Source organism: Amborella trichopoda, chromosome 12, assembly GCF_054954075.1.
Source record: "Amborella trichopoda isolate Santa Cruz 75 chromosome 12, AtrichopodaSantaCruz75HAP2 v2.0, whole genome shotgun sequence".
Classification (NCBI taxonomy): Eukaryota; Viridiplantae; Streptophyta; class Magnoliopsida; order Amborellales; family Amborellaceae; genus Amborella; species Amborella trichopoda.
The window spans coordinates 46,775,009-46,799,758 of record NC_142347.1 but is presented as its reverse complement, the minus strand read 5'-3'; the positions used below and the strand labels follow the sequence as shown (position 1 = coordinate 46,799,758).

The 24,750-nt window shown below is 34.4% G+C and overlaps 1 protein-coding gene and 4 non-coding genes across 23 annotated transcripts; all 5 read left to right on the top strand.

Annotated features, from left to right (window-relative positions):
- Window positions 1-475: 475 nt before the first annotated feature.
- Window positions 476-10,085, top strand: VDAC4 (voltage dependent anion channel 4). 19 transcript variants are annotated; one of them, XR_016045355.1, is made up of 8 exons: window positions 476-578; window positions 2,612-2,675; window positions 7,098-7,165; window positions 7,516-7,626; window positions 7,945-8,031; window positions 8,164-8,200; window positions 8,379-8,587; window positions 9,454-10,085. XR_016045355.1 is itself a non-coding variant. In XM_011625530.3 (7 exons), exons 2-7 carry the CDS (start codon window positions 2,627-2,629, stop codon window positions 9,755-9,757), a joined length of 828 nt encoding a protein of 275 aa, XP_011623832.1. In that variant the 5' UTR covers window positions 476-578; window positions 2,612-2,626; the 3' UTR covers window positions 9,758-10,085. The 19 variants fall into 19 exon arrangements, 10 of the variants coding, with proteins under 10 accessions (XP_011623832.1, XP_088709045.1, XP_011623831.1 ...); XR_016045352.1 differs by having other exon boundaries at window positions 8,164-8,243; XR_016045350.1 differs by having other exon boundaries at window positions 8,164-8,293.
- On the top strand, window positions 4,250-4,349 carry LOC148779628 (small nucleolar RNA snoR99). The gene has a single exon (XR_016046641.1). It is a non-coding gene; the product is annotated as a small nucleolar RNA snoR99 (small nucleolar RNA).
- On the top strand, window positions 5,025-5,125 carry LOC148779627 (small nucleolar RNA snoR99). Its single transcript, XR_016046640.1, has one exon. It is a non-coding gene; the product is annotated as a small nucleolar RNA snoR99 (small nucleolar RNA).
- Window positions 5,779-5,878, top strand: LOC148779626 (small nucleolar RNA snoR99). Its single transcript, XR_016046643.1, has one exon. It is a non-coding gene; the product is annotated as a small nucleolar RNA snoR99 (small nucleolar RNA).
- On the top strand, window positions 6,553-6,653 carry LOC148779625 (small nucleolar RNA snoR99). The gene has a single exon (XR_016046642.1). It is a non-coding gene; the product is annotated as a small nucleolar RNA snoR99 (small nucleolar RNA).
- Window positions 10,086-24,750: the final 14,665 nt, after the last annotated feature.

The window sequence follows — 24,750 nt, the reverse complement described above, 5'->3', positions numbered from 1 at the left end:
TATCAATTTGTTAGATCTTCACTATTTTTTTAACTTTAAATTTCATAATTAAAAGCAACAATAGATTTGAATATCATCGCAAAGCTCAATGACATAGTTTTGAGGTACACCTTACTTCAACAGCATAAGGTTGACACCTTATAGAGCCTTCACCCATTTTCCAAATATAAGAAGACAAAACTCTACTCGGGAACGGTAGTACTTTCTCTCCGTACGAAAATCGCCGAAATTTCGCGACGAGTCCGAAATCCAAAATTTCATGGGCTTGCGCACAAGGTCACTAACCATCCGAAAACTAAGACGGAGGCTCAAACGGACGATAGCTTCACTATTCCCAAGTACCAAAGTCTTTTTTTGGCGGCCTCAACGAATTAGAGTTTTTTGGGCCTCATTTTTATAGACCCGCGGCTTTGGTTTACCCAAAAAAGCATTGAACCTTTGAATTAGACGTTCTGCGGGGGCATTTTTGTCATTTGGAATCAAATTTTACCATTCTACTCCTGTCTTGTGGTTCCGATTCCATTCCCCTCTCTGCCATCGTCCCTTCTGAAGAGAGTTCAGTATTTGAACATTTACAGGTCTCACTCTCTCTCTAGTTTGGAACTGTCCATTCTCCCTGTTTCTTTCTCTCTTATGTGAAGAGTTCCCTTTTCTCTCTCCTTTATAGTGGAAGGTATCATTTTTTAGCTTGGTAGTGCCATTTCTGTATTTATTTGATCAATAGTTCATCACTTTCATTTTCATTTTTTCTTTCTAAAAAAAAAATGGTTAATCATATATTAAGTTTGTATTTCATCTGTGTAAACTTTGAGTTCCCCTGTACTATTCATCATATTTTGGATTTTTTTTTTGTTTTTTGCATTTTTACTAGGTAAATGTTATGCATTCATATGATCTATGTATATTGACCTGTCTTTATATTGTTAGGTATCTAATGTTGTGTTTTTATGGTGTTTCTTCATGAATCTGGAAAGTTCAGTGTTTCCATTTTCTTTTCCTGGTGATATTTATTTTATTTTTTATGGTTTTATATGTTTTTTTCCATATTATTTTGAAGTGTTGGGTTTAGGGTTTATTCTGTAGTATTGTGTCCTGAGACATGGTGTATCCCTCTCTCCTCGCTCTCTCTCTCTAATCTCTATTGCATACGGGCTAATACAGTTATTCTGTGTGCAACTAATACTAAAATGGAGTCTCTCTCTCTCTCTCTCTAATATGGTTGTAGTTAACCTAGTTGGTGGTCCATGGGTCGCGCAAACAGGCAGTAATGGGTCCATTTTTTATGGTAAACGCAGATGTACAGTTAGATAGAGAGGGTTGTTTTTAGGTGGTTCAATATGACTGATGGTGCTGCTCATTTTATGTATATTTTGTGGTCGGATACTCATTTAATTACAGTTATCAGTCAACTGTGTATGGTTGGGTTCGTTAGATATGCTACTGAAATCTTTGGGGAAGGCGGGGATGTAAGAGAGCGGTCTCATGTTGTTGTTATTTTTTTTCCAAATAATTTATCCGTAAAGCTTTATTTTTTGTAAATCCATAGACAGATTCCTTGAGATGGTGGTGTTATATGCCTTTTTGTGAGGTCGTAGGTTTAAGCTTAAGTGTTTTTTTGGGCATTAGAGGGGCTTTATAGTGCTCTTTGTGGTTTTGGAATTGAGGCCTTCCCCACCAACACCCCACAGACCCATACCCCCTACCCCACCCTCCCCCACCCCTCCCAATCCCCCCAGCCCAAAAAAAAAAAAGAAAAAGAAAAAACCATAGTATAAGTATTTGTGCACAAACATTGCCAACATGGAAGATTTTAGTTACCCAAACTTTTGTTTGATGAGTTTGGAAAATGATTGCTAGGTTCTCAATAACTATTGGAATTCCTCTAATTCAAAATGTAATATGATTTATTGTCAGATTATATATTGGGAGGTTTAAATATTGGACATTGCTGAGTTTCGTGTGTTATTATTATATTTTATATATGATGATTATAAGTACCTGAAAAGCAAGGATATGGAATGCACATTTTAGTGAAAGGGTTGGCAGCTTGTTCATTTTGATGGCCTGAAAGATATATGGGTCTGAAGACTTTGTGTTTGGTTAGAGGTAATGTTGGTCAGTCATTGGAACAAACTGTGCATCTCAAAAGAATCACCATATGAAGCTTGCTCTTCCATTTCTTATGAGAAATTGAGAAATTCTTATACATATCTGTCTCTCTCCTCTCTGTGTAAATTTGCTTTTCCCATTCTTACATTCTAAAGTTGGTATTCCATGACTCACATAGCCATACGATCTTGCTTAATTCAATGGATTAGCATATCCATAGAATTAATGCATATTTGGGGACAGTGACTGAAAACAACTAGGACATATGCATGATTAGCAGAAGTCTATTTTAGAAGCCTATTATAATGGGATAAAATTGCAATTATGTGAGTGGAGGATGACACGAATTTGGTATAGTAAGATGGGAAAATTTATGATTTCTATTCTTTTAATGCATGCTTATATTTATATTCATTTTATGACATTATCTTGTTTCCATAGAAGTAGCATAGTAAGTTATACTTGGTCATATTAATGACAGATAGAAGCATACCTTTTACAGTTGCAACTGTTAAATATGGCCAAGGGTCCCGGACCATTCTCAGACATTGGAAAGAAAGCTAGAGGTATTTCATCTTGTTTTACGTTGTTGATTGAAAACTTAAAATTTTGGGTGTCTGTATTTTACGAAAACAATGTTGATTTTGGAGCATGAAATTGTTCTGCGCTTGTTTTACACTGAAATTATTCTTTTGTACCAGTTGTTGGCTTTTCACTTTTCAGTAGCTGTGGTTTTGTACTTACTATTTAGTTGGTGTATTTTGTTTCCGTTCTTCAAAAGTTTAAACCTGGTTTCGATATCTAATTATATAAAAAAATTGAAAGGATCTAACTTTATTATCCCTGAGTTTGGGGACCATTTCTTCTGAAAAGAGTTTACTATAGTACATGTAGTATATTATTTGTACACTGTATGTAATCTCCGCCACCTGTGCCAGTGACCACAGTGGAGATTAATTGTTCCTCTGCCAATGCCCAGTGAAGCAGCAGATCAGTTTATTTGCACCACCCTTCTATGAGAATGCAGGATGGAAATTGCATGTACTCATGTAATAAATGAACAATATACTAGTATGCTATGAGTTCCCTATTCTAAATTGTTGCCGATGTAAATATTGGTGATTCTGTGATTGTGCTAATCGTCATGGTTATATTGTATTTGGTAGTGCTTTATATAGCCTGAGGAACTTGCATCTGTGATGATTTATAAGTTTGCATATCATTGCTAAAGATTAAAGACAAATTCGTTTCACTTTAAAAAAAAAATGACACGGTCATATTTTATTTTATTCTGCCATGCTGGATCAAAACCCAAGTGTGTTATACCATAAATTTGCTTGCCAATCTGTCTTGTCTCTAATTCATTCGCATATTTGTGTAATTGTAATCACAACTCATCTTTTTTTTTTTTTTGATAATGTTAACTGTTGTAATCGCAACTCATCTTCAAATTGCACTTGAATAATTTGCCCAAAAAAACCTGAATAGATATGAGAAAGCTGATATACTTGCTTTCATTGATAAAAATGAAAAAGAAAGCTGATATATTTTCTTTAGCTGTTCCATATTACTTTTTTTTTTTTTTTAAAATTCTTATTATTGTTCCTTATGACTGAGTACTTTCGAAGTTTGGAAAATGTATGTAGACATAGATTTATCAGTAACAGCATTGCTGCTCTGCAAGAAGTGCTCCAATGCATATCCCCAAGTGTCCTTTTCGGTTTATTGAAGATTCCCTTTCTCATCTTGGACATGGCCATCTTGGTATTATGCATTTGCTGAGAGGATATATGATTTAAAACCCCAGAATACGTTTAGGGTTATAAATTTTATAAAACACAAAAAAGTTTAGTCTGTAGTTCACCTACATGACTTTACAATAAAGAAGGATCTTGATACAGGTTATATTTGTTAATATTCAATTGGATAAGAAATTGACTGCATAAATGTATCAGTTGACTCATTAATTTATGTTTCTCAAATCAGAATTAAGTTATTATAAATCTGGGTTTTCATCTCTTCACTTTCAGTTGCAGTGTTGTGACAGGGCTTTTCCTTCTCTGTATTCTTGTATATTTATTTATTTTTTATAGCATTTTATATCGGGACTGAATGTCTGCCCCTATGGCTTTTAATACCTGTGCCTCAGGGATGAACCAGTCCCTGATATTTAATCCCATTAGCTTCACTTTGTCAGGAAGCCCTTTCTGTCTTCTCTGATCATTCATAATGGGAAAATCCACTTTATTTGGTTTAACAAAGCGAATACAGAAGAACTTCAACACCAAGCTGGCTACAATTGTTCTAATAGCTTTAGTTGAATCTATGTTTCTTGAGCTAATGTCTGTGTCTTATACACTAAGTCTTAAGTTAATCTGCGTGAGGATGGCCAAGCAATCCTTTTGAGTTTTTTATTTTATTTTTGTATTTTATAATGAACTGACTTATTACCATAAAGTAGAAACTCTGATCACAAAGTCACACATCCTCTTATCATTTTGTTGGTAACATGGGAACCTTAGGGTTATTTCTGAAAGGCAACTTGCGCTTTTATATGCATGTCTGCTTATGATAATTTGGCACACTTTAACTGTAGTAATCTTACTTTTGTGTAATTGGCAATAAAGTATTGCACTGAACCTGGAACTGCTTGCTTTGACGCAGATCTCCTAACTAGAGACTACAATTGTGAAAAGAAGTTTGCTTTGACTGCACAATGTAGCAATTGACCAATTAGTATATATTTGTTAATTAGAATCAAGTTATTATTTATTAAATATTTTGGGTTTCTCTTCTTCGCTCTCAGTTAAAGGGTTGTTATAGAGCCTTTTGTTCTCTTTATTTTCATATATTTATTTTCTTTCATAGCATTCTATTTTGGGACTGGACGTCTGCCCCTATGGCTTATAATACCTGTGCCTCAGGGATGAATCGGTCCCTGATATTTAATCCCATTAGCTTCACTTTGTCAGCGATGCTCTCTTTGTCTTCTCTGATCATTCAGAATGGGAAAATCCACTCTATTTTGTACAACAAAATGAATACATGTGAACTTTGAACTCCAAGCTGGGATTCAAATTTTCTTTAATTGAATCGATGTTGCTTCTGCTAATTTATGTGTCTGATATATTAAGTGAAGTCTTAAGTAGATCTTCTTGAGGATGGACTGGAATCCTTTTTTTTTTGGTTTTAATTTACTGATTTCTTGCCATTAAAGTTCAAACTCTGATCACATAGTGGTATATCCCTTTATCATTTTGTTTGTAACTTGGGATCCTTAAGGTTATTCCTGAATGCAACCTGCATGATTATATATGCATGTTTTCTTCTGGGAATTTGGCATATTTTAACTGTAGCACTTTTGTTTTGTATTATTGCCAATAAATTGTTCCTCTCCTGAACCTGAAACTGCCAGCTCTGATGGAATCTCTTAACTACAGTCTACATTTATGACAGAGAAGTTTACATTTACTGTGCAAATGTATCAATTCACTCATTACTATGTATTTGTCACACTAGAATCACGTTATTAGAAATCTGGGGTTTTCCTTCTTCACTCCCAGTTGGAGGTTTGTGATAGGGCTTTCCTTCTATATGTTTTGTATATTTATTTATTTTTTATAGCATTCTATAATGGGACTGGATATCTACTCCTATGTTTCAATACCTGTGTCTCAGGGATGAACTGTTCCCTGATATTTAATCCCATTTGCTTTAATTTGTCAGTGAAGCTCTCTCTGTCTTCTCTGACATTCAGAATAGGAAAATCCACTTTATTTGGTATGACAAAATGGATACATAAGAACTTTCTACTCTAATCTGGAATTCGATTATTCTAATAGCTTTAGTTAAATCTATGTTACTTGACTGATATCTACACCTTATATATTAAGTGAAGTCTTAAGTAGTTCTGCTTGAGGATATCCTAGCAATCCTTTTTAGTTCTTTAGTTAACTAATTGATTTATTAATTAATTTACCGACTACTTACCATAAAAATGCAAACTCTGATCATATAGTGACACATCTTGTTATCATTTTGTGTGTACCATGAGAACATAAGGTTCTTCTTGAAAGGAAACTTGCACGGTCATATTTGCGTATTTTCTTATGATAATTTGGCATATTTTAACTGTAGTGCAATGAAGTGTTCCACCCCTGCGATCTAAACTGCTTGCTTTGATACAGATCTCTTAACTAGAGACCGTAGTTTTGAAGAGAAGTTCACATTAACTGCACAGATGTACAGATGTAGCAATTAACTCGTTAGTATATAGTTGTCAATTTAGAATTTAGTTATTAGAAATCTGGGGTTTCTCCTCTTCGCTCTCAGCTGCAGGGTTATGATAGGGCTTTTCCTTCTAAATATTTTTTGTATATTTGTTCATCCTTTGTAGCATTCTATGTTGGGACTCTAAGTCTGCTCCTATGGCTTTTAATACTTCTGTCTCAGGGATGAACCTGTTCCTGATATTTAATGCCATTAGCTTCACTATGTCAGCAAAGTTTTCTCTGTCTTCTCTGATCATTCAGAATGGGGAAATCTACTAACAAAATTAAGACATAAAATTTCAAGGCCAAGCTGGGATCGATTGTTCTAATAGCTTTAGTTGAATCTATATCTTGAGCTATGCTAATTGCTAAGTGAGTTTTTAAGTTGATCTATTTGAATATGGCCTAGCAATTGTTTTCGGCCCCCCTGACCTCCTTCCCTTTTAATTCACTGACTCTTACCGTAAAAGTGCAAATTCTGTACATAGAGAGTGGTATGTCCCTTCATCATTTTGTTTGTAACTTGGAAATCTTTAAGGTTATTCCTGAGTCCTAACTTGGGAACCTTAAGGTTATTTCTGAAAAGAAACTTGCTTGGTTATAGATGTGTGTTTGCTTATGATAATTTGACATATTTTAACTGTAGTACTTTTGCATTTGTATAATTGCCTATTAATTGTTCCTCTCCTGAACTTGAAACTGCTGGCTTTGATGCAGATCTCCTAACTAGAGACTACAATTATGATGAGAAGTTTACATTGACAATGTTAAGTGATAATGGGCTGGTAAGACATGAATCCGTGGAAGATTTGTTATTACCTGTAGAATTAATATTTGTTTTATAATGGCATGGGGCTCTTTAGGATCAGCCTTAAGATTTTATTAATTGTTTAAAGGTTGTCATAGGAGTTGGATTCTGTGCAATTCTAAGGTGCATTTAAATTTTGAAATAGTTTTTATTTTTATTTATTTGAATTGTTTAATTATTGTCCCGACACTTTTGTGCAATAGCATGCATTATTAGTAAGTGTATTTGTGTGTGTGCACTTTTTAGTTTTTACTAACGTGTTACTTGTTTGTAGGAGAATACATGTTGGTTCTCTTGTCCTGAATGTACTGGAATGTATACTGGCAGGCACTTACAACTACCGGATTGAAGAGGGGGCAATTCTTTACTGGAGATCTAAGCACACAGTACAAGAGTGGAAATACCACTGTAGATGTGAAAGTGGATACCAATTGTAATGTAAGGGTCATTTCGTCGAATGAACTATGCTTGCTTTTATAGCTTGGTCAGTTTTGAAGACGCTGCATTAATTCTATATTGATGTGTGCACATGCTTCTGATTGTGTTTCTGCTCCTCTTTTCTTGCTTGTATGGTCATGCATTACGTTTGTCCTTACTTTTTCTGTCTGTGAGTGTGAGGGAGGCAGCGAGAGCTTTTTTTTTTACTATATAAAACTAACACTTTATTTTTTTATTTTTTATTTTTCATTTTTTTGATTGTCAAAACTAACACCTTTTTATTTTTATTGTTTAACTTTTGCTTTTGCTTTTTTGTAGATCACGAGCACGATCACTGTCAACGAAATTTTTCCTAGCTCAAAGACAGCACTCAGCTTTAAAATACCAGACCACAAGTCAGGCAAAGTCGGTAGTTCCGTATGAGTGTGAAGTAGAAGTTCTTACGTCTTTTATATGAGCATTTATACTACAATCTAATGGGCTATGGAAAATCATAGTTATTGGGGTCTGACCTTAGTGAAATGCTGGATGATGCAGAGAGAGGTTCCAGATAGATCAGGATATGACCGTGATTGTGAGTTCTGCACTCTCTTTCCATCACTAGGCACCCTTTAGATGTGCGTGGTGACCCATATGTACCACGGTTTCCCATTGTCCATTGATTACAGTATGTTTTCACTTCTTTTATTTATTTGTTTTTACTTTTTATCCATTACTCATCAATCTTGATTTCTTTATACCTTTCGCCTCAGCTCGAAGTGCAGTACCTCCATGACCGTGCAGCCATCAATTCAAGCATTGGCTTGACACCCACCCCTCTGCTCGAATTTTCAGCAGCTGTGGGCAATGGGGAGGTGAGTCTCGGTGGTGAGGTTGCATTTGACACGGCTACTGCCTCCCTAACCAAGTATAATGTGGGCATTGGCTTAACCAAGGAAGATTACTCAGCAGCTCTTATGGTGTATGTCTAGTTTGTTTTGGTTCTTCATTTGAAATTTCATTGAAAGTGCTTCTAGTTTGCATATATTTATTATAGTCCGTGGTAATGCAGCAATATGTGCATTGAAGTTCTACTGCTGAGAGAAGTAGTTTAATTATAAAAAATGGTCAAATAAGCAGTTTGTTTGTTTTCTATGGCTGGTATGTGGATAAAGTATAAATGAAAATTCTATTCTATAACTTGCACATTCTAGCATTATGTTGCCATATCATCTAAACATGTTTTGTACTTGAAATTCCATTGCTTTGGCTTAGCTCTTTCCTCATAAATTTGGGGACAATTCAATATGTTGGCCAGTTTGAAGCATCATTATATTGCTTGGGCAGCTGTGAATTTACTGAAAATATTGTGTTATTGACTCAGATCTTGATTTATACAACAAAATAGAACCATCCATGTTTGGTTTATAAAAAAATGTAAGCATGATTTAGTACATTTATCCATTTGTGGTCCTCTTGTACTCAAGGGCATATTAGTCTTGTCTGTCATTCATGAATCGTGTATAAGCTGCTTTTGCTTAATTTATATGTTAATTTGATACTCATCAAATTCTTCATTTGGCACAGACCATTACTATATTGCTGCAATTGTAGTTATAGTGCTCTTTAGAAACTTCCATTACATTTTGGTCGTGAAGCCTGTTTATAAGATAAGCATTTTGAAGATTTATTTTCCCATTAATAGGAATCCCACAACTATAAGCTTTATGAAGTTTCAAATGTGAAAGACGAAGATTTATTTTCCCATTTATAGGAATCCCATGCCTGTAAGCTTTATAAAGTCTTAGACTTGAAAGACTAAAAACCAGTTAAATCTCCATTGTGCAGAGCCGACAAGGGGGAGACTTTGAAGGCTTCATATCTTCACACTGTGAATCCAGTCAATGGAACTGCTGTTGCTGCTGAGATTTCCCACAAGCTCACAACATACGAAAATAATTTCACCATTGGTAGCTCTCATTTTGTGGATCCTTACACCATGGTCAAAACCCGGTTCAGTAACGATGGGAAGGTAGCTATGCTCTGCCAAAGGCAGTGGAGGCCAAAATCCTTGATGACCTTCTCTGCTGAAATGGATCCAAAGACTGTAAGTTCCACCAGGTTTGGCCTTGCAGTTGCTCTCAGGTCCTAAATTTCTCTCTCTGTGGTTAAGCAAGAATATTCAAGTTACCAAAATTCACAATACTATAGGTCACTCGTATAAGTGAGCAAGTGATTCAGATTTATACCCACAGCACTATAGGTCACTCATAAAAGTGAGCAAGTAGTTTTGATTTATTTGCACTCTCTTGCTCCTCTCTCTCACTATTTTTTGTGTCGTAAATTTTTAAACTCAGCTGGTTTTGGTTTGTCTTGTTTGTATTGAGAGAAAAGGTGGGGGGCAGTCGCAAACTATTTTTCTCAAACATTTTGGTACGTAAGGATGAACCCAATTTTGGGGGAGATTTGATTGGTGTAAATCTTGTCTGTGATGATTCTGACTGTTCTTGCATCGACTGTATTACTAGATATACAAGTCCTATATATCAAGTCGCAACCAGTGAAGGGAAAAGATCATCTGCACTTGGTGCATGGGGTTAAATGCCCTGATCACCCCTCCACTGTCAAATTTCCATTTCGGTGGAGATATTCCAGGCTTCACGCAATGTTTTTTATCTCCATAATTATGTGCAATTTGCAGGATAGACTGTTTTTGTGCCTGTCCTTACATTCCTCTACGCCAGATGCAATATTTGCTTGGTTTACCAAAAAAAGAGGGAAAACAAAATGTTTTAGAAAATTTTTTCATGCGGGCTGGACCGCATGACTACATATGCGGTCCAAAAAGTGTAAAGCATCCGTCTTAAAGATTAAGATGGATGCAAGTAGGTGTTCTATCCAAAAACAATGGAAACTAACGGTGCGAATGTTTTTTTATTAGAATTATTATTTTTAGTTTTAAAATTTGTTCATTTTTCCATATTCATGATCTTCATGTTAGAGATTAAATGTCCTTAAAAATTAAGTAAAAAAATCCATCTCAAAAATAGATTTATTACTAGGCCTGCATTTCTACATATGCGGGCCGCATAGAAACCGGATCCAAATGTTTTTGAGCTTTTAAAACTCTATATCTGCACTGTCTGAAAATGATTTCTGGAACGTCCTTTTATGGATGATGGGCACTTGAATTTTGGGAGCTCAAAATAAATTTTATTGTTTTTGAAATTGGTTACAAATTGAATCAAGGAAGATCCCAAAAAATCCTTGTAATGAGGTTTTTGAAGTGATCATGTACCACCACTGTACAAGCAGTCGCACATACAAAGTCTTCCTTGTGGTGTATATAGGTCACATGGAACTGAGTGCACAAGACGAGTTTTTACCGTAAGATGGCAAGATGCCCAAAGCTTTCATATTCTTGAGGGAGCATACTGTGCATTTACCCCTTCGAGTAAAATCCAGCGGTATTTGTGGCACCCCAAATTTTGTGTTTGTGGATGTGGCCCTTTCAACTCTCAGGCTAATTTCAAAAAAAGACGACGTCCAAATCTCATTCTTCATGTTTCTTTGAGAAACGTTTTTTTGACACCCTCCAATTTTCTGAGGGTGAGATCCATGTGTTGATGAACTCAAAATTTCAAAGGAAACGTTTTTAGAGACTCTCCAATTTTCGGAGGGTTATGTCCTTGCAGAAGTCAAAATTTCAATTTGTTTTTTTGAAAAAAATATTCTCATGTGGATCCGAAAAAATTGTGTATAAAATTCCTCCCGAGTAAAGTATTGCTCCTGCACAGCACGGGTTTAAAAGTTAAAGAAGCCCCTGCAAATATTTCATTACCTTTCGTGTACAATATCATGAGAAAATTGGCCCTTGCTTTATACAGTATATGGCAAATGATGAGGCATTTCCACCCAGTAGGGATGCCAAGCCAAAATTTTCCAAGTTCACTAAATTTTTGGTTTAGGGCGGACCAGGACTTGCTGGTCCATGCCGGAGGGAACAAATAGGCCTTGTAAGGCCAGGTAAGATAATTTTGTTGCACACATCCTCTTGATCGTAGCGAATATGCCCATGAAAAATTGAAAAGAAAGACTAAACATTGGTGTTTAGAGGAGAGAGAAACTGGAGCATTGTTAAAGATCTATTCGGGCATTGCGGTTCTGGTTTCGATGTGCTGAAAAATCTTTCCTCTTCTAAATTTTGTTTGATCCACTCTTTTTAGGATCATCCTTGAAATTTTGGGGTCAAAACAGATTTAGAAGAAGGGGTGCTGTAAGGGTGGCTAGCTAATGGTTCAGGGCTGATATGACACACAAAGGGTGACGTTTGTAAGATGCCCACCTTGTACTCTACAAATAAGGCGGCTCTAAATTTTGCTGGAAAATGTACTTTCTGTGTCTGAAACCATATAATGGCTTAAAAAATCTATTTTTAATTCTAATTATTAAATTTTAAAAAATGAATACAATAGAGATCATGCAGACCTATAAACGTTTGAAAATCTTGAAAATAGATGCATCAATTTTGAGGACTTGAATGATTTTCTTTATATCGATCTATCTCGAGGTCGAGATGATAAATCAAAACCTTTTCCAACTTTAGAACAATATCATCTACTGGATTTTTGAAGTGTATGTTACTTCTATAATATAATATAATATATATATATATATATATGTGGATTTTTAGGTTTAACAACCAAATTACATAAATTCAAATTAGAGACCTTTGTGAACTGTATTTTTATTTTTATTGTTCCTATATTACTTGAAGATCAAATGATACAGAAGGGCATTTTGGACTTTTTAAGTGAAACCATAGTTATTAAATCGCTGTTTAATCGGCATTTTTATGGAAGCAATTTTTAACGGCGACCTTTTGAAAAGGTTGTGAAAAAATCGTGTACTTTTCATAAAAAAACGTTTAAAACTTGAGTTTTTCATAATTCGATTTAAATTTGGCCAAAAAATCGTATCTTTCTTTACCTATAATTTTTCCCCCTTGTTTTGTGTATTGCAGCCATTGTTACTTTCATGCTTTTGAAAAAAAATATTATTTAAAAAAAAACCTAAAATAGAAATTTTTATCATCACTATGTTCTTCAAAGCCACAATTGCAGATTGAAAGTCTAAATTTTTTTTTTTTTTTTTTTAAAAAAAAATTTAAACAAAGTTGTTATTATGGAAAATCATTGTGCAAATGAAATAACATTGTCTATAGCAAATCATTTCGTAAAGTGAATCATTGTGTAAAGAAAATCATATATATGCAGATTTTTGTTATTATTTGTGATAATTGTTTTTATGAAAATAATGTTTATGGCACAAATTAGAGCTCAAAACATAATCTTTTATTGATGAATGAGAAGCAGAGAGTGTGAGTACATGTTTTTGATTATGTGATAACAAAGATAAACAATATAGTGTAAATTGTAAACTTACAGGAGCAAGCAATCCCCCAAACTTGTTGTTTCCCCAACAAATGAAAAACCCTCTTCCTTTTCTCTCTCTACAATCAGTTAGGGCCTCTTCACAAATCAAAAAATCAGTTAGGGCCTCTTCACAAATCAGTATAATTAAGACTTTCTCTCAAATAACAACGCAGTATAATTAAGGCTTTCTTTCAAATAACAACAACTCAAATCAGAGAAAAAAATCCTATTCAAACTATCCCAAATCAGCATCCTATCTTCCTTTTCTTTTCTATTTCTAAAAATCAGTTAGGGCCTTTTCCATTAGGGTTTGTGAAGCCGATGAACTCTTCATTCTTCCTTCTTCTCTCTCTATAAACCAAAGCCGATGAGCTTTTCCTACTTCCTTTTACTCTCTCTATACTTCCTTTTACTCTCTCTATAAACCTTAATGGCCATGAGCCTCTTCCACGTCATTTCTCTCTCTAAACCTTAAACACAAATATATGGAACCCAAATTTCTAAGACCCTATTTTCAATTAAAAAAATTTATAAAACTTTAACTATAGTTATGTAGTGACATAGTCACCATACTACAGTTAAATCATTGTAATGAGAAAAAATAATCGTTAACTTTTTTTTGGTACCAGCTAAGTAGGTGTGATGTTTTAAGTATTTAATGAATTTTTATAGTATATATGTCACCATACTATAGTTAAAGTATTTAATGAATAAATTTATATAATATATTTGTTTTTGGTATGTAATAAGTTGGTGGGATGTTTCTTAAAATATTTAATGGGTAGATTTATATGGTACATTTTTGTTGGTATATACTAGTTAATTATGTATTTAATATTAGATGATTGGATGAGAGTCACTAGATATCTAAATTAATTGACTCAATTATATTAGTCTAGTAAATTTTTTATAAATGAATTAGTTATTGATAGCTTTGACATAATTTTTATTTTTTAGAATTTTAAATTTTTTAATATTATAAATTTATCCAATTTTTTTACTCTAATTTTTTTGAGCCTAATCCGATATATTAGTGATATCTATATATGAATATTTTTGCCAATCGTATTTTCTATCCGATTTTTTCATCCGACTTCTTATATGCTGAGCCGACTTATTGATAGTTCACGACTTGCTGACTGTGGTCGGAACACTAGTATTCCAGAAGCAAGCTAGGGTGCGTGGGAAAGCGAATTCCCGCACATGAGAAAGTTTGTAGCGTGATTCTTGTGTCCTTACCTCACTCTTTCGTAGATGCCAATTATGGCCATTATTTCAATGGCTTACACGTGCTTCAGTACGAGTTCTTTCCAAATCCAAGCCATCCATGACTCCAAGAGACTCGGTCGAGTCTGTAAAGTAGTAGTACAGGAACCGGTCTAGTTTGGTCGGTTCCTACTCAGACTGCTACCATGTCGAGTCTTGAGTAACTCGCCTGTGCGAGCGGCCTCATCACAGGGAAAGAGTGATTTAAATATTCTAATTCAGTTTTGGAAGATGAGGAAAAGTACAACTGAATTATTATGTTAAAAAAAGTACAATTGAATTATTGTAACTCCAGAAGTAAATAAAAACACTAAAAGAGGTGGGACTCCTCAGTGTACCATCTTTGCAAGAGGGGCACTGGGAGGATATACTCAACGTAGTGTCCTTCGGTAACCGGAGATTTTTCTTTTAAAGCAAATTTATCCAATTACCTAAGAGAGATAAACAATTTAGTGTTTTATTCATTTCTTTTAATTTAATTTCAAAACACCTCAAATAAATATATTACCTTAAACTAAAATAGTTGCTAATGGGTATAGTGTCAAATACTTTATCTTTAATAGGTATTTTGATAAATTTTCCTTCCTTCAGTAGCCGTTCTTTTTCTAATTTATCTCCATTATATTCATTCGAAATGAGTAGATATGCTATGCATCCACTCTTTCAAAATACCTATTTAGGAGAATGTTTTAGGATATGAAATTTTGGAACCCTTTTAAGAATCAATAGATGAATTTTTTCAAATTTTTTTTTGAAGTTTTGAGTGATCTGATAATTTAGTTCGTGCCTTTCAAAAATTAGGCAGTCTCTATTCAATCTTGAGATATTATTTTTTCTAGTGCATAGCGGGTTCAATTAAGAAATTTCTTTTACCAAGGTTAGTCTATGCATTGAAGAGGTCACGTCTCAAATTATTGGGTTTTATTTAAGGGAGTAAATAGAAATAAACTCCTAAGGGAGTATACAAATTTTGCGATTAAAAATATGGTAATTGTTTCACCAGCATTCCTGCATGAGCTGCCCATTGTCCAACTTAATTGGACGGCGGTGATTGCAAGATAGTCTCGCAATCACCACCAAACAGTGGGCAACTTGTGCAGGCATGCTGGACTAGAATTCCGACCCTTGAAATATATTATTTGTATTATTGTTCAAGGATTGTCTACAAGAAGTCCATTTTTTTTGTACACAGAAGTCACAATTATTTTTACTCATTAGATATTAAATCGGATGACTTGGGGTGAGTCACAAAGTCTGAGAATTTTTTTTAGAACTTTATGCCTATTTAATGACACTCTTACAATTACCCATTTTTTAAAATTAAGGGACACAAATGATTGTGACTTCCAGAGATAAAAGATAAATGGTCTCTTTATAGACAATCCCATTTATTTATATTTAGTAATGGGTGCCATTTTGATTAGCCCTTCTGTTTTGTATAAGAACATGTAGTATGGTACTGACACACCTGGTTAATCGGTTGGGTATGACCCAAAGAAAGAGAAAAGAGGAATCAATTTGGTCATAGAGAAAGTGGGTTGGAAGTGGAAATGATATTGTAAGGGAATTTAAAAAAAAAAAAAAGAAAAAAAAAAAAAAAAGAAAAAAAAGAAAGAAAAAGGGGTATCAAATGGGTTATATGGAAAGGAGGAGTCATATTGCATGATATAGAGAAATTAGAAGTGTGAAAAGAATTTAAAGTTGCAGAAAACTTTTAAAAAATTCACATCCAACTTGCATGATTGGTTCACTTGAAGGGTTATTACAAAACCCGACTTTAAGTTTTAAAATAGTGTTTTTAACGAGAAGTGTTGAGAAAAGGGGTACGTAAACCTGTTGAAATTTTGGGACTGGCTGGTTTTAGACCGCCGATTGGTGCTTTTGATTCATATCTTAATAAAAAATGTCTTGAGATATATTAGCATTTTAATCTACAATTGCTTATGTGCTTCATAAATTCCTTTAAGAAATTTGTACACTCAACCACTTATAAAATGTATTTGAATTTTTTTTTTAACCAGAGGTCAAATGTTTTATTGAAAGACTAGAAGGAAATTACATCATGAGGAATAGAAAATGAAGCAAGAGAAACACTGCCTTTGGCTAATGCATCAACAATACCATTAACCTCGCGATAGACATGGGAGAAAGACACAGATAAGGATGCGGAAGCGTCTATAATCTGTAACCATAAAGACCGAAGTTCCCAAGGTACATTTTGCTCATTTCTGCACCAACTAATAACATTCAGTGAGTCGCCTTCAACTATGCAGGTAGTACCCAAGTTTCGCTCTATGAAAATTTTTAGCCCCCTAAGCAATGCGCTCATTTCTGTGAAATTTGCTGTTGCCACACTAATAGGTCTTGCATAGGACAAGACAATATTCCCATAACAGTCACGAATAACACCCCCTATGCCAGCTAGACCAGGATTCCCTATAGAGCTCCCATCAAAATTTATATATTCAGACAACCCGTAGGTGGAGCATACCATAACCCCTTAGGCCGACATTTCGTCACCTCAAGAGAAAATAAGTTAGAAAGATTGACCATAACATCTACTGTTGTGATCCCTCACCCCTCCTTAATCACAGAGAGGATTGACCATATGGACAATTTGATTAAATGAGTGGCCTTCTCAAAAGGCAAAGCCAAACCCTCAAAAGTTATCCTATTTCTCTCTATCCATACTTCCTACAAAATAATTCCTTTTACAATCTTCCGAATCACACTACCCACCTTAGGCAAAAAAGGAAGCGTAAACTGAGAGAGAACCCCAACCACACCCTGAGACAGCAACAAAGATACACCAACCATGCTAAACAACAAAGATACACGTGCTCAGGCAAGGGGTGGCTCTCACATGCGAAGTGCAAAGTGCGTTATCAAGCACTCTTGTGGGGCACACTTTGTGTGTTCTGCACATGCACAATCATTCTCTCACCTGGTACTAAGAGAATAAGGTATGTGAATGCCAACTCTTTAATACTGTTTAGTTAAATCTCCTTTCTTCAATATGGCGCAAAAAACCTATTACTTTATTTCTTTACAAATATAGCTTAAAAAAACCCACAAAAACCCATGTTGCTATTTTGAAATATACACGAGAATTTTCAAAGCAAACAATACTAATATTTTCCTTCACTATTTGTAAATAACAAAAAAAAAATATAAACAACATATTATTGCACACCATGAAGGTAACTTTTGATTTGAAACCTTCACTTAGAGTGTCCACTATAAAATCCATCAAGTATCATTGTAGCATATAAATTTGATCCACGTTGCTTATCTAACAAATCGGTAGCATAACTTACAAACATTATTCAATTATGGTGTTTTGGGCCGTGTGCTTATATCCCGATTTCATAAGTGTTAATAACGACGAGTCCCATCTCATACGAAGTGGCCTCACTTCCACAGTTATATAGGTGTGTCTATCTGGACTGCCCCTGCATATAAAACACTCTAACTTATGTGTAGTGCATAGACAATTTTAGAGTATAACTCAACCTACTAACATACATGTCATCACTAAACTTATCCACCGTATGGATTTTTTTGGAATGAGTGTTAATACTATTTTATCATCTAGTAACCAAATTAATCATATTTACAATTTGTTTTTACGACATTGAACTAAGAATTTTGAAGTTATAAAAGACTAAGCTGAGTTCCTGCTATAGATGATTACTCAATAGACTCTTGCCCCATTCTTTTTGACATAATACTAATGTCATCCTTTACAAAGTCTTTTGTCAAAAGATCAAGCAAATTTCCTTTTATTATACATATTCTACACTAATCGCTTCATCTCCAATTAACATTTTAATGGAGTTATGTCTTCTCGCAATATGAGTACATTTTTAGAAAATCGTGGGGGGGGAGAGGGCGGTGTATCTATAATTTTCCCTATATCTTTCATTATATACATCATTACATGCTCTCATAATAGTAGCTTGATTACCACAATATATTGTGATTGCAAGTATTGGTTTTGGCTATATGGAAATATCATATAACAAGTTATTTATCCATTCTGCCTTTTTACCAATAGAGTCAAAAACAATAATTTTAGACTCTATAGTAGAGTGTAAAATACACATTTGTTTATTTGACCCCATGATTTCGTGCATTTTGTTGTGTAAAGATCTATCTATCGATTGATAGTCAATCTTGGATTTTTTTTTGTTCCAATTAGCATTGTTATACCTTATAACACTCCGGGATAACCTACATAATTTATGCCGTAATTGAACGTTCCTTTCAAGTGTCTGAATACTCGAGATATAACATCTCAATGCTATTTACTTAGGCAATTATATATATTATTACATGCTCTCATAATAGTAGCTTGATTACCACAATATATTGTGATTGCAGGTATTGGTTTTGGCTATATGGAAATATCATATAACAAGTTATTTATCCATTCTACCTCTTTACCAGCAGAGTCAAAAGCAATAATTTTAGACTCCATAGTAGAGCGTAAAATACACATTTGTTTATTTGACCCCATGATTTCGTACCTTTTGTTATGTAAAGATCTATCTATTTGTTGATAGTCAATCTTGGATTTTTTTTTGGTTCCAATTAGCATTGTTATACCTTATAACACTCTGGGATAACCTACATAATTTATGCTAGAATTGATAGTTCCTTTCAAGTGTCTTAATACTCGAGATATAACATCTCAATGCTATTTACTTATGCAATTGTATATCTATATGTACTAAGTTTGCCTACTACATATGCAATGTCAGGCCTCATGCTAGCCATTGTATATAATAAACTACCAATTACCTTAACATATTCAATTTGAGATATACATCTCCAATCATTTTTCTTTAACGTACTATGAAAATCTATAGGGGTAGAGACTGACTTACAATCAATACGCTCAAACTTATGGAGTATATTCTCATTGTAGTGAGATTAAACTAAGATAAATTTATTTTATTTTCTCACTATTTTGATATCAAGTATCACATCATCCTCTTCTAAGTATGTCATATTAATGTTAGATATGAGAAGTCTTTTAGTTTCCAACACTATTTCAAATTTAGAACCAAAGATAAACACGATGTCTATATATAGACAAATTATGACACATAAATAATTTATTTTCTTAATATATACAAATTTATCTTCTTAAAACCACTTGATATCAAAACATTATCAAATTTCTTACGTCATTGTTTAGGTGATTGTTTAAGTCAATAAAGAGATTTAACTAATTGGCAAACTTTATTTTCATGACCTGGCACCACAAACCCTTATGGTTGCTCCATATAAATTTCTTCATCTAAGTCATCACAAACCCTTCTGGTTGTTCTATATAAATTTTTCATCTAAGTCACCATTTAATAAAATAGCTTTTACATCCTTTTGATGTATGACTAGATGGTTGATAGAGATAATTGGTAAGAGCAATCTTATACTAGCAATTCTTGCAACATATGCACATGTGTCTAAATAATCAATACCTTCTTTTTGTTGAAATCTTTTGACTACTAATCTTGCTTTATAGTTATCAATGGAACCACCAACATTCTTTTTTCTTTTAAATATCCATTTATAACCTATGAGTTTAGAACTAGGTGGAAGATCTACTCATTTCTAAGTTTTATTTGCCATTATGGAATCTATTTCATTATTTATAACTCCTGTCCAAAAAATTGCATCTTGGGATACCAATGCTTCATTTAGTGATGTAGGATATTCCTCCACATATGAGACTATAGGTAATGAGTTTAATAATTTATTTTTATTAGCCTCAACTAGATAAATGCAAAAATCTGGTCCAAATTTGTCAGATGGATCACATCTAATTCTTTTGCTTCTTCTTAATTCTATTTTGTCATCAAATGATTTTCTATATGTTCTTCATCAACATTATAATCATTTTTATAATTATTTTCATTTGGTATGCTTCTTGGTTTATTTAATTTATTTTTACAAGTAAGGTTTTCAAGAAATTCAGCATCTCTAGATTCTATTATTATGTTAGAATTTAAATTCAAAAATTTATATGCTTTACTATTTAGTGAATATCCTACAAACACACATTTAGATGTTCTAGGACGTAATTGTAGGATTTGGAAGTTTAACATGAGCAAGGCAATTCCATACTTTGAGAAAATTTAAAGAAGGTTTTCTATTGAATCAAAGCTCGTAAAAAGTCTTATTACCCTTTTTATATAGAATTATATTCAAAATAAAACAAACAAATTATAAAAATTTAATGGCCAAGAAGAAGAAATAAGCATTGCATTCACCATTTGTACTAAGGAGTGGTCACTTGATGAATAATACCATTATTTTCACAAGATTCATTAAATTCATTTGATAAATACTCTGTACCCCTATCACTTCTTATAATTTTAAATTTCTTACCAAGTTTATTTTTCGCTTCTACTTTGAAAACTTAAAAATTTTCAAAAGCTTCATCTTTATGTCTAAGCAAATAATGTAAGTATATCTCAAAAAATCATCAATAAATATAATAAAATATGATTTACCACCTCTAGTTAGAATATTATTTAAATCACATATATCACTATGGATGAGTCCTAACAATTCACTATTTACTTTTATTGAAGGAAATGGTTTTTTAGTTATTTTTGTTTGTGCACATATTTCACATTTTCCTTTAGACAAATTATCACAATTATAGATCAATCCTAATTTAATCAAAGATTTAATAGAAGTATAGGTAACATGTCCTAATCTACAATGCTATACATTACTAGAAGTCACAATATAAGTAGAAGGCTTGTTTATTTCATTAAGTAAAAATAAAACTTGAACATCCCATCACAAGAGTAGCCCTTTCGAACAAATATACAATTTTTTGTCAAAATGAGTTTATCAGACTCAATGATCATTTTAAAGCCCTTCTTATTCAAGATACATCTTGAGACAAGATTTTTTCTCGTATCAGGTACGTAATACATATTTTCTAAGGTAATAACCTTGCCCGAACTAAATTTTAGTTCCATCGTACCCTTTACAAGTATTTTTGCCATAGCTTGGGTTCCAAGTTGAACCGAATTTTCATCATCCATTGGTTCAAAGGTATTAAACTGCTCTCGATTGTTAAACACATAAATGGTAGCGCCAGTATCGATCCACTATCCGTTATCTTTATCGATCGTATTTAATTTAGTGACCATAGCTACAAATTGCTCATTAGTGGTTATGTTCACTTGGTCTCTAGGCCTTGTAGCCCCTTTATCGATGTTGGCACTCTCTTGAATAGTGCCTCAGTTTTTCATATACATAATATTTATACATGAAATTTTTGGTAGAGGAAATATGACTTCTGCATCATTTTCAAATGCAAACTTGTCGATAAAAATAAGTAGAAGATAAGGGTCCATCGAATTGTTACCCAGGTGAGGATTCATTCATCGAACTGCTCTCGTATGGATTATCAGTAAACCAGCTAGAGGGGCGAGGAAACTGATAATCCTCTAAGATGTTTTGAAAAGAGAGTTTTCTGATAAGAGAAGGGGAGATCTGGGAAAAAAGATTTGAAAAATGGGAGCTCACCTTGAGCCGAGCCCCCAGGCCCGGCACCCGAAGTCAGTTGCCGAATCAGAATTGTGCTTTGTGCGCCGATTTTTTCCAATCTTTCGGAGTCTTTCAGGTAAGGGATATTAGTATCAGGAGGATTAGTGCTTGATAATGTCTAAATTTCGGTTTTAGGACATCGAGGTTAGGGCTTAAGCTTAGGTCTCGGGGTTCAGGGGTTCAAATCTTGAGTGAGACAATGTTTCGGCTAAGATTCGAAGTCTCAGTTTTCAAATTCAGAGCCCAATGGCCCTATTTATAGAAAACCTATCCTTAAACAATAAAAAACTTTTAGGTTAATCTAGGCCATTGACTACCAATGCCACCGATGGCAACACTAATGTTAGCAATAACAACTCTGCCACTATTGCACCATCAATTATTTCAAAGTCATGTCTATAGTGCCATTGTTGTTGGTAAGTCACTTGGGCATGTCCAAAACATCTTCTTTCATTAATGGAAACACTATTAGAGTGGTCATATATTAGTCAAGTACATTGATTGACAGTGTCACTGGCATTGACGTTGGCATTGCCACTACCAACGCCATGCCGTCTTGGGCATTGTTGTCTCCAACTTGGGCATTGGCACTGGCAAAGCTACCTTTCTTTTCTACCTCCAGCATTGGCGGCTCCAATGTTGGTGTGGGCACCACCAATGCTCACTGTAATGATTTCATTTTCAATAATTGTCCTTCCTATTTAATGAAAATAATATTCTTGAGGTGCATGGAGAAGACCTTCTCCAACATTGCTACCTGCAATGCTGGCATCGGCACCACCGACACTAGGTCTTAATCATTCAAATTCAATTATTGGTGCTGCAAAATCAATATTCAATATGTTTGAGTTTGATTGGGGGTGGCATTAGTACCCCTAACACCAACCCTACCATTGCCAATGTTGCACTCTCACGACTCTTCGAGCCTTGTTTTTCGATGGGCCTTTAGGTCAGTGGTTCAGACAATCATTTCGAATATTGTTGCTGACAGTTTTGCCACCTCCATCTCAAGCCGTGGTCATGCTGGTGTTAGGATCCCCACATCTGTGGTGTCGGTAGCCCCCTCTTGGGCATTTCTGGTGGCCTTGCTAGGGACTAAATGGCTATTTATTCTAATCAAATTTGCAAGGGCCATCCTCTCAATCCGTGTATCATATCCAAGCGATTATTGAACCGTTGGAAAGGTCGTGACCTCTATTTTTATTTGGAACCAAAATTGGGCCTGAAATACTTTTTTTTAAAGTTCAGACTTTAGGGTGCTAATTTCCATGGTTTTGGGTGTCAGAATGTGTATGGTTTGATTTCTGAGGTATCTGATGATGCTAAGGTCTAAGGTTTTGGGATGATTTTAGGCTTTTATAGATTCGAGGCCTTCGGTTTCTTGGGATTCCCTCAATTGGGCCTCTCTTTGTTGCTCGGGTTGCACGCGTGTGATTTGAGAATAATAATAAAGTAGACATTTGAGGCACAAAGTGAGAGTAATACAAAGTTGAACAAAATATTTTTGAAGCAAGGTCATCGCTTGAGCGCCTGACATCAATTGGCTTGTGGCTCTTGTGATCTGCAGGACCTGGAGATGAGCTTAGCCCATCAGTTGGGGCAGTCGCTGTGAGCTCCATTTTGTTGGCTAAGGTTGTGGTGTCATATTCAAGGAAAACAAAACTTCTCATATGTAAAACATAGGTTGGAAAGTGGTCTTAGAAGAGAAGGGGAGAGTTCTCAACTGAGTAGATTACAGGTTACCTCGTGGCTCGTGTGTTTCCAAGGGATTTTGAGCTAAAGTTTGGATGGTTTAGGAGATTTTAGGGAAGTTTACGAGTTTTAGGTGGATTTTGAACAATTTAATTTCTAATTCATGATACTTTTCTTCCCGTGACGGGTGATGACTTTAAGCTTTTTCTTAATCCATCCCATACCTGGGTAAAGGGGCATGGTTGTATTAGGTAGGTAGCCAACGTAAAATTTCACCAAAACTCATCATAAATCCTAATAAACTTATACTAGTCAACCTTAATTAATTGGGAAAAGGCTAAAATGATGATGATGATGATACCTTTCTTCCTGTGATGATCCTTTCGGAGCGTGTCAGACTTGTCGCTCACTTTGATCATCATTACTGGCGCAGATCCGACTCCTTTGTTTTTTAAAATATTTTTAAGAAAATTTTGAAAACAGGGAGAAGTTTTAAAAAAAAATGTTGATGGCGGGCTATGATTTGAACCATATAAATTAAAGTTTTTGAAAATGATGAACACGGGATTTTTGGAAGCATCCAAATTAGGATTGTCCATGTATTTGGAGTTTTAATTTAAGAAATTAAAAATTAAAAAAAATTAGGAATTTGAAAGTTAAGAGTATGAAAATTAAGAAATTGAAAGGAACATTATCAAAAAAGCTAAAATTAAGAAAACAAAATATTTGAAACTATTTTGCTCTCTCTCTACTGAAACCCCCAAACGCACACACACTCTCTCTCTACTGAAACCCCCAAACTCTCTTCTGAAATACTCTACTGTAGAAAATGGATAAATATATCAGCCTATCAGGAGACTAAGTTAAGAGAAAAAGTGTTCACTTCAATGGCATTCCAGCCATAAGACCATGAATGCATCTTTGGCACCAAGCAAGAGAAAGCCCTATCGTATATGTGATCCTTGTTTCTCTTACTTGAAAAGATTTTGTACATTCCAACCTAGATTCAGAGACATCCAGTTCTTGAAAACTGTCAATTATGTAGGAGGTGACAGTTCCTAGTCTGAAACTGAAAAGACAACATTTGTTAAGCGCCAAACAGGGATGAAAATGCTCCTGATTGGGGATAAATATAAGAAAAAACTGTGTTAAGAGTTAGGATTTGATACTTACTATT